Below are 11,113 nucleotides of genomic sequence, written 5' to 3'. Positions count from 1 at the left end.
CCTACTTCCGTAGTGATACTGCCTCGGAAACCCAAGGAGGGGTCGCTATGAGTTGGGGCCGACTCGACGGCACATAACAACAACAACAACAACACTGAAATGTACATATAGCAAAGAATAATTAGCTACTGGCTCTTAGCTGTTCTTTTCATTTCATTAACCTCAGTAACTTCTCATTCTCAGAAGTTTTTCATAAAATTTCTAAAATCCATATCTGTAGCAAAGAAAATCAGTTTCATAGTTTCAGAAGTAAACTCATTACAAATGGAGAGGTGGAACAGCAATAGTGATTAAGAGCATGGATGCTTGGGAAAGATTAACTTCCACCTACTACTATCTGTGTGATGCTGCACTTGTTGCTCTATTTCTCTGCCTCAATCTCTTCCTCTGTAACATGTGGATGAAACCAAGTAAAGTCAGAACTATTTCCCCCACCCTGGTTAAGGCAGATAATTAGAACAGAGAGGATCCCGGATGGGAATAGATAAGTAAACTTAATTACCCTCAACTATTTCCCCACCCTGGACCCCGGTTGGAGATAGATGAGTAAACACATAGGACTCTTGTTAGAAACAGATGAGTAAATATAATAAGCTCAGTTCCTTAAGAACTGAATGGAAAGAAAACATTCTTTCCTGCTGTTTCCTTAGGCACAGGTGATAAACACGTTAATGTGCCTTAGAAAACAACTTGAAAATTAACTCTGGTCCGTGGACATGCGCAGTGGGGCAGAGAGGAACAAAGTTACTGGGAATGGACACTCTCCCCTCTGCCTAAGCCCCATCAGCTTATGACAGGAAGCTGGTGTGACTCATCTGGCAGGTGCACTGACTTTAATTAGTACTGTCCCTTTAAACTGAGGTGAAGGAAATTTCAGCCAATCATCAACCATCTCAAGTCCAAATTCCTGAAATTTTTATGAATATGCATAACCCTCACTTCTGAATCCTACAAAAATGTAATTAGATGGCATTTCAGGGAGTTAGATCTGGGTACGAGTGTACCCCTCCTCCTTGCATTGCCGCTTTGCAATAAATAATTTTCTCTCCTCTCAATCACTCAGTGTGTAAACTGTTTTGGCCTGACTGCATACTGGGCAGGGACCCGCATTTGGTCCTCTTTCAGGGATGGCAATATCATCTACAGGATAGACTTGCTCATTAATATAGATAGAGCATTTAGTACAATGTCTACAAATTTTAAGTTACTATCTTCTCCCTCCAACCATCCATTCAGTTAATGGTACCATGAGTCAATCTATCATAGAATTGAGAAACCTGGAAATATTTATTTTAGACTACCACCCACTTCTTCCTCTACCACCACAACAAACTAAAAACAAAAAACCTAAATTCACTGCCATCAACTCAATTCCAACTCATACGACTCCCACTGGGTTTCCAAGGCTGTAAATCTTTATGAAAACAGACTGTCCCACTGCACCCCCAGAGCTCCTGTAATTCTGGTTCTTCTGTCTGACCTGAGCAGGTTCACTTATTCCTACTTCCACTTGCAGTGGGTTTGCTGAGGTCATGTTCATTACTTGTCAAAAGTTTGCCCATTATTTGCTTCCTCCCTAGGCTCATCTCTACCCTTCCTTCATAGCACCATTGAAAATACTCTTTATACAATTCAAATTAATCAGGCAATAATCCTTCTGATTTTTTTTCTTTATATTTTACTTATTTTGTTGTTGAGATTTTACACAGCAAAATATATACCAATTTAACAGTTTCTACACATACTGTTTAGCGATGATGATTATATTCTGCAAGTTGAGCATCCATTCTCACCCTCCTTTTAAGTTCTTCCTCCCTCATTAACATAAAGTCACTGCCCCTTAAGATTCCCATCTTCATCTTTCAAGTTGTTGTTGTCACTTTGATCACATAGAGAATTCTTACAAGAGCATAATGCTCAAGGCAAACCTTTTTCACTAGTTAAGCTAAACAACTGTTCAGTTGTAAGATGACTTCAGAGGATATTGTTGGCATAAGGTTTAAAGATTATCTCAGGGCAACACTTCCAAGGGTTGATCCACCCTCCATGATGCCAGAAAGTCTGGAGTCCTTGAGAATTTGAAATTCTGTTCTGCATTTTCACCATTTTGATCAGATTTTTCTATGGAATCTTTGATCAAAATATTCAGTAAGGGTAGCTGGGTACTATGCAGTTCTTCTGGTCTAATTAGAAAGGAGAAAGTTAGTTAATTCTTCTGATTTTAAATTCTTTCTTCCTTCTTAAGAAGTTGAGGAAAAGCTGTTCCCTAACATGGGCTATTTCTGTTCCAACATCCCGTGACGCTTGAGCTGAGAAATTTAAAAGACAGTTCCTTCCTACCTCCCTCAACTTCCATTTTTCAGGTGTGCACATAAATAAGACCTTGAAACTCACTTCCGAAAGTCTGCAAGTAACTTCAGCATGTCATCATTTGATAGCTTATTGCTGTCTTGCTTGTAGAGGGCAGAAAATCTAGCATTTTTATCAAGGTTTCCAGATGCATCCTTAAACAATGTCCTGAAATATAGGGGGAAAAAATCTAAATTGGATTTTTAAAAGACCAAAATAAATCCATAATTTAACTCTGATTTCAATGTGAAGATGAATTATTACTCCATTGGCTACTATCAACAGAAATCTCATTATCTAAAAACATGGAAGATATTTATGAAGATGAACACAACTAACTCAATTTACATAGAAAATAATTCCAGCAAATGCCTTGTGCTTAGGAAACAACATACATAGACAAGTACTTAAGAAGTAGAGACCACAACTGCAGCCCTCAGTGGGCTGCCACTCTACTCTACTACGGGCCAGGGACATGAGACTGGGAACTGGGATCCCATCTCTGTAGCAAATATTCTTGTCTGTCCTGCTATTTCCAACATGGCTATCCTCTGGGCAGCATCTTTTTCCTATGTGACTCTAACAGATGATTTTTTCAGATTTAGGTACTACTTATTTTTTCATTTTACACACTTTAATCCTCTTTCTCTCTGGACAACACAGGTTAGTCTAGTCTGTCTATATTAAATATCTATATCCATATATCTGTATCTGTGTGACAGGTGCTTCCCTTACCTTGCTGCCCAAGCAAATGGCATTCTGTACTGTCCTAGTCTTTGACATGCCTGCTTGGCGTTCTTCAACACTTTCTGGGCAACCTTGAAAACATCAGAATAAAACACATCAGGTACTGCATCCCAATGACAGGAGAATTATAAAGAGCCATCATCACATATTCATTAAACAAGCCATTAGTACAGTACCAGATGTACAGAAAAATGCATTTTATAATAAAGAATATGGCTGGGTCTACAATCAATACAGAGTTTTAGTTTAATGTATTTTCTAGCAGTGATTCCCCAAGAATGGACCACAACCTGGTATCATAAGAGAATCCTCTTGATAGAATGCACCTCTTTTCTTTGGTCTTCACATGCAAGACAGACACTGATTTTTAACACTTTTATAGTTCTTTATGACTAAGGCTTATCACTGGCTCAGTGAATTATTAATAATTATTAACATTTAGTATTCAGGCCAAAAGTTATCACATTATAACAGTTTTATGAGGACACTGTAAATACCAAGCTTCCACAGCTCCTAAGTGTGCTGGCTTGTGCAAATTCCCATAAATTGGGGAAGAGATATTCATTACAATGGCATTACGAGTGTTGACTTAAGTTGGCCAGAGTGTTCAGCTGCTATGTTCTTGCTTTTTAAGCATCAATTGTTGCTATTTTCACTTCCTAATAACCAACTTTGGTTTGCTGTGGGTTGATTGATAGCCCTGTAGAGGATAGCAATTCATATTTGTTTTTGGCCTGTATGCCTGGCAGTTCCATTATTAATAAACTATACCTGTACTGCTAAAGCAGACATTAACTAATTTTTCCCAAATTTGCTTATAATGTGGTACTATATTGTACTGATACAAAATTTGATCGACTCAGAGTGTCAGAGCAGTAGTTGAAGGGTCTTTTACATTACTTAAGTCCATCAAGGTGTCCTGGGTGATGCAAATGGTTAATATGCTTGGCTGCTAACTGAACGGTTGGTGGTTTGAGTCTACCCAGATGTACCTCAAAAGAAAGGTAAGAGTTTGGCTACACTTTTCATCTTCTAGTTACAAAACTTTATGATTCTACCATAATCATGGTATGAGAATTGTTGCCTTTGTGAATGAATCAGAAAACAAATCTGTACTGAAAAAAAAAAAATGTCAGGTGATCATCTAGTCCTTGCCTTTCAAGTAGGATATATTTATGTCTCCCCAAGGTGACTAAGTTGGGTCTCTAGTATATGTGGTCATTACATAAAATGGGCTATCTTCCTGGAACATCAATTTTCACATTTTCATGTAGAAACAATTTCTTTAGGTTTTAACAATAATGAACATGTTGGAAACTATAATACTTGTATAAATTTTAAAGCTAAAACACAAGGTTTTAATTAAGTTTCACTCTTCTGCACTTCTGGCAAGATGGTGCAATATGCAGACAAGCTACATAGACCCTCTTCAACAAAGAAAAGAGAAAACAGTTGACACAGAAGATAATCCTGGAGCCCTGAAGTTTGAAAGGAAGGGTAAAGAAGTGGCTCAAATACCAACTAGAAAAAGAACCCAAATGGAAACAGTGAATAAGGAGATAAACAGAGCTGTAGACTGTTGGCTATCCCAAAGGCACAGCCAGTTTGAATATTCACAAGTGGCATTAGGATCTGGGCAATAACCAAAGAACCAGCCTTGCTTTCCAAGGGCTGCATGGACAACTGCAGTGGTGGCCTGAAGATGAACACTAAAATTTCAGAAATAGATAACTTTGTGTCACCTCAGATACAAAGACAAAAATAGACTAAAAATCAAAGGTTGGAAAAACATCTATCAAGCAAATAGCAACCGAAACAGGGCAGGAAAGGCAATATTAATCTGATAAATTTGACTAAGACAAAAACCACAATAAGAGACATTATACAATGATTTAAGGATCAAGTGAACAAGAGGATATAACCATAATAAATACTTACTCACCCAATGAAAGTCCCCCAAAATGCAGACTTCAACAGAATTGAAAAGACAAATAGATGACTCCACAGTCATAATGTTGTTATTGTTGTTGTGTGCCATCGAGTCAGGCCTGACTCATAGCGACCCCTCCTTGGGTTTCCAAGGCAGTATCACTATGGAAGTAGATTGCCCCACCTTCCTTCTGAGGAGTGGCTGGTGGGTTTGAACTGCCAGGCTTCTGGTTAGCAGTCAAGTGCCTTAGGCACTATGCTACCAGAGCTTCTCCAGTCATAATAGGATACTTTAATACATATTTTCAATGAAGGATAGAATTGGGAAGAAACTCAACAAAGATGAAGAACTAAACAATATAATCCACCAGCTTGACCTTATACACATCTACAGAGCACTTCACCCAACAACAGCACAATATACATTCTTTTCCAGTCCACATGGAACATCTCCAGGACACACTATATGTTATGGCACAAAGCAATTCTCAATACATTTAAAAACATTGAAATACTGTAAAGCATCTTTTCAGATGACAACACTATGAAATTAGAAATCAACAATAGGAAGATCAACAGAAAAAGATAAAACATATGGAAACTGAATAACAACCTCCTTAAATACTAGTGGGCAACAGAAGAAATTAAAAAATTAAATTAAAAAATTCCTTGAATCAAACAAGAATCAAAACACAACATACCAAAATCTTTGGAATATAGCAAAAGGCCAATTTAGAACAATAAATGCATACATCAAAAAAGAGCCAATAAAAAGAAAAAGATACCTTAATCCAACATTTCCAACAATTCGAAATAGTTCAGGGGGAAAAAAAAAAGCCAAAGTCACCACAAGAAAAGAAGTAATAATTCAAGCAGAAATAAATGAAACAAAATGACAAATGAAAAAAAAATCAAGACTAGAAGTTGGTTCTTTGAAAAGATTAATAAAATCTACAAACCACTGGCAAACTCAACAAAGGAAAAGAGAGAGAATACAAACAACACAAAAAGAAACAAAATGGGAGCTGTCACAAGATAACTGAAATAAAAAGGTTAATATATCAGGATACTATGAGAAACTGTATTCCAACAGATATGAAAATTTATAAGAAATCCATTTCTAGAAACATACTACTTACCTAAACTAACACAGACTGAGGTGGAAAATTTGAACACATCCATAACAAAAGAAGAAATTGAACAGGTCATAAAAAAAATTACCAACAAAAAAAAGTCCTGGCTCAGATAATTTCACTGGAAAATCCTATCCAACATTCAGGAATGGACATCAATCCTACTAAAACTATTCCAGAACACAGAAAAGCATGGAATCTTCCCAAATTCATTTTATGAAGCAAGCATAATCTTGATACCAAAACCAAAGACATCACTAAAAAAGAGTACTACAGACCAATATCCCTCATGAATAGATGCAAAAATCTTCAACAAAATCCAAGCCAACAGACTCCAACAACATATCAAAAAAATATACATCATGACCAAATGAGGTTCATACCAGGTATGTAAGGTTGGTTCAACATTATAGAAATATCAACTTAATTCATCTTGTAAGTAAAATAAAGGAAAAGAACTATATGATAATATCAATTGATGCAGAAAACTCATTTGAGAAAATTCAACACCCAATCCTAATAAAAACATTCAGAAAAACAGGAACAGAAGGGAAATTCCTCAACATAATGAAGATTGTATATAAAAAGCCAATAGCCAATGCCATTCTCAATAGAGAGAGATTGAAACTATTCCCTTGAGAATGGGAACCACACAAGGATGCCCTCTATCACTACCTTCCATTCAACACTGTACTGGAAGTCCTAGCCAGGGCAATAAGGCAAGAAAGGGAAACCAAAGGCATTCAAATTGATAAGGAAGAAGTAAAATTGTCCCTATTTTCAGATTATATAATCCTATATATAGAAACCCCAAGAGATTCAGCAAGAAAACTACTAGAACTTATTGAAACATTTAGCACAGTGGCAGTATACAAGATCAATATATGAAAATCAGGTGGATTCTTCTACACCAGCAAAGAAGTCTTGAAAAGGAAATCAATACCATTTATAATAGTTACCAAAAAGTAAAATCGTGGGAATAAATCTTACCAGGGACACAAAAGATCTCTACAAAGAAAACTACAAAACACTACTTCAAGAAGCCATAAGAGATCTACATAAATGGAAGAACATACCATGCTCATGGATAGGAAGATTGAACATTGTGAAAATATAATACTACCCAAAGCAATCCATATATTCAATGCAATCCCAATCCAGATTCCATCAACCTTCTTTAAGGATATGGAAAAACAATCACTAATTTTATAGGGAAAGGAAAGAGACCTCGGATAAATAAAGCATTCCTGAAGAAGAACAACAAAGTAGGTGGTCTCATACTCCCAGATCTCAAAACCTTCTACCCAGCCACAGTAGTTCAAACAGCCTGATATTGGTACAACAGACACAAAGACCACTGGAACAGAATTGAGAACCCAGAAATAGATCCACCAACCCATGGTCAGTTGATCTTTGACAAAGGGCTGAAATCCATTAAATGGGAGAAGAAACAGTCTTTTTAACAAATGATGCTGGCAAAACTGGATATCCACTTGCAGAAAAATAAAACAAAATGCATACCTCACAACATACATAAAAATTAACTCCAGATTGATCAAACAATGAAATGTGAAGCCTAAAACGATAAAGTTCATCAAGGAAAATGTAGGGGTAAACTTAGAGGCCCTAGTTCATGGTATAAACAGACTGTCATGCATAACCCAAAATGCACGAACAGCAGGAGATAAACTAGATTGGGACCTTCTAAAAATTAAGTTTTTATATGTTTCAAAAGACTTCTCCACAGGAGTCAAAAGAGAACCTACAGATTGGGAAAATATATTTGGCAACAACCTATCTGACAAGGGACTTATCTCTAGAATTTATAGAAAACTCCAACACCTCAACAACAAAAAGATAAACCAATTAAAAAATGGCCAGAAGACACGAATAGACACTTCACCAAAGAAGATATTCAGGCAGCCAACAAACACATGAAGAAATGTTCACAATCATTAGCCATTAGAGAGATGCAAATCAAAATAGTAGTGAGATGCCATCTCACTCCAGCACTACTAGCAAAGTTCAACAACACAGAAAATAACAAATGCTCTTGAGGATGTAGAGAAATTGGGACTTTCATACACTCACTGCTGGTGGGACTGTAAAATGATGCAACCACTGTAGAAAGCAGTATGGTGATTCCTTAAAAAGTTGAAATTAGAAATACCATTTGATCCAGCAATCCCATTACTAGGCATATATCCTAAAGAAGTGAGAGCCAGGACATGGACGGATATATGCACACCCATGTTCATCACAGCACCATTCACAATAGCAAAGAGATGGAAACAATCAATGTGCCCATCAACAGAATGGATAAGCACACTATGGTGCATATGCACAGTGGAATTCTACGCAACACTAAATAATAACATAGAATCTGCAAAACACTGCTTAACATGGATGAACTTGGAGGACATTATGCTGAGTGAGGAGCTCTGGTAGTGTAGTGCCTAAGGCACTTGACTGCTAACCAGAAGGCTGGTGGTTCAAACCCACCAGCCACTCCTCGGAAGGAAGATGGGGCAATCTACTTCCGTAGTGATACCGCCTCGAAAACCCAAGGAGGGGTCGCCATGAGTCAGGTCTGACTCAACGGCACATAACAATAACAAATGCTGAGTGAAATGAGTCGATCAGAGAAGGACAAATATTGTATTGTTCACTATTGTAAAAAGTCAAGGAAAGGTTTATATACGGAAGGAAACTTTCTCTGTTGATTACCAGAGATGGGAGAGGAGGGAGGGAACACTGCTAGATAGGCAGAGACAAGTATTGATTTGGGTGAAGGGAAAGGCAATATACCAAAGGCGAGTGACCAACACAGTAACAATAAGGAAAAGAAAGACACAGAGGCACATAAAAGGTACAGATAACAAAAGATAAATCCTTTTACACATAAAATGCTGCATTATCAGTGATAACAAACATTAGTCTATGAGTAAATAGATGGGTGGATGGGCTAAATGATCAGGTATGTCTAGCCAAAAGGGAATACACCCCTGCCCATGTGTAAGACTGGCAGACGATATTTCCATGTGTGTATTTGTATGTGCTGTAAGAATGTCCATATATAAATATAACGGTGCTAACAAGGGGCAAAGTTATAGTAACTTCTTAGCCACAGACAACCACCCTAAGGGAGCGAACAGTTGGACCTGTGCACTCGGGACCATGGTTGCAAAGGATATCAAGCCAAACTGGTTTAACATACTACACAAAAACATCATTCTATAACCTACTTTGGTGAGTAGCAACTGGGGTCTTAAAAGCTTGCAATAAGCCATCTAGATGCAACAATGGGTCTTCTCATCCAGAGCAGAGAAGAATGAAGAAAACCAAAGATGCACAGAAACAAATAGTCCAAGGGACTAGTAGACCATGTAAACCTCAGGCTACAAGACCACGAGACCAGAAAAACTACATGGTGCCCAGCCACCACTGTCAAGCACTCAGAAAAGGATCACTGCAGTAAATCCTGGATATAGTGGGAGAACAATGTGGAACAAAACTCAAACTCATAAAAAAGACCAGGTTTACTAGTCTGATAGAGCCTGGTGAGACCCCTGATACTAAGCCCCCCAGTTACCCTTCACATCTGGAAATGAACTCACTCCCATGGCTTCCAGCCAAACAATAGATAGGCACATAGGGTGAACATTTACATCAGATAGATATACTCCCTTTGGTGCTTACATTTGTGTGTCAACTTGGCTGGGCTTGGTTAAGTGGCTGGGCAGCTGGTGGTAGTTCCTCCCCATGATGAGACTGGCAATCAACCCCATGGTGGGATCTGCCACAAGCAGCTAAGTAGCTGCCTTTGGGATGTGGTCTGCTTCCAGTATATAAGGAGAAGCCTTCAGCATAGTCTCTAGCTTATGGCACACTTGAACCCTGCACCTAGCCATGTCATTGTTCAGCAGCCTGCCATGCTCTGCCAACCTTGGGATTTTTAATGGACTTAAGTTAATGGCCTGCTGTGTGGTTTGATAACATCAGGACTATACCTTTTTACTTGTCAGCCTTGGGTTTGTCAGCCTCAGCAGCCAGCAGCTGAGTGAAGAAAAGCCTCTAGCTTCAGTGGGCTGGGAGGAGGAGGCAGAGCTGTAACCAAGGTTCAGGGCTTTCACACAGCCCCTAGAGCTTGACACTCTGAACTTGGACTTAAAGCCTCCAAACTATGAGAGGATAAACTCCTGTTTGTTCAAGCCATCCCATTTGTAGTATATTCTTGTCAGTGCAGCACTAGGAACCAAAACACTCCCTTAGAAAGATCAATCACAGGAGAGTATAAGGGCAGTATTTACACAAGGAAACAGCTCAGGGGCCACAGAATGCACAGGAAAGGACACAGGGAAGAGGTAACTATAGGAAACAAGTGGGAAGAAAGCTGTTATATTGTGGGGAATTGCAGTCAACCTCATGAAATGAAATGTGCATGAACTGCTGAATGGAAAATGAATTTGCTCTGTAAACTTTCACCCAATTCACAAAAAAATTAAAAAAAAAAAAAAGTTTCACTCTTCCCTGAAGCCATGCTGAGTCCTCAGTTAACAAGGATGCAAAGAGAACATACTATGTATGACAATGGAGATTTTTTTAAATATTTCCCTTCCTTTCTTTCCCACCTCCTTTTTTTTTTTTTTTTCCTCTCTTTTCCTCTCTCTCTCTCCCTCTCATCTATTCATAGTAGACAACTACAGAGACTTCATAAAAATTTCCTCCAATGCATATATTTACTCCAAGTAATGTTGTAGATCATCCTGGAAAACATGAAAACTTTAACATACAGGGGACAAAATTCATCTGTAACATCTTCTGCTTGTTCTAATGTTGTGCCTTAATCACCCATTAATTTAATGCTTTGGAAGTAACAAGAAAATGCATGGCATGATGAACACATGGATGAGTTTCTCATTCTATCAGTAGTGAAAGAAAAGTAGACTTCAACA

The 11,113-nt window shown here is 38.1% G+C and overlaps 1 protein-coding gene across 1 annotated transcript in view; it reads right to left on the bottom strand.

The window, feature by feature from the left end:
* DOCK9 (dedicator of cytokinesis 9) overlaps positions 1–11,113 on the bottom strand; it is a 294,626-nt gene that overhangs the window by 139,458 nt on the left and 144,055 nt on the right. Inside the window, exons 12-13 of the mRNA XM_042781963.1 lie at positions 3,085–3,167; positions 2,395–2,517 (exon numbers count right to left, since the gene is read on the bottom strand). Of these exons, the coding sequence (XP_042637897.1) occupies positions 2,395–2,517; positions 3,085–3,167 (206 nt within the window). The remainder of the gene's footprint in view (positions 1–2,394; positions 2,518–3,084; positions 3,168–11,113) is intronic.

Source organism: Orycteropus afer, unplaced genomic scaffold, assembly GCF_000298275.1.
Source record: "Orycteropus afer afer isolate SDZICR_OR568_19922 unplaced genomic scaffold, OryAfe1.0 scaffold00206, whole genome shotgun sequence".
NCBI classification, from domain to species: Eukaryota; Metazoa; Chordata; class Mammalia; order Tubulidentata; family Orycteropodidae; genus Orycteropus; species Orycteropus afer.
This window is presented reverse-complemented; position numbering and strand designations above follow the sequence as displayed.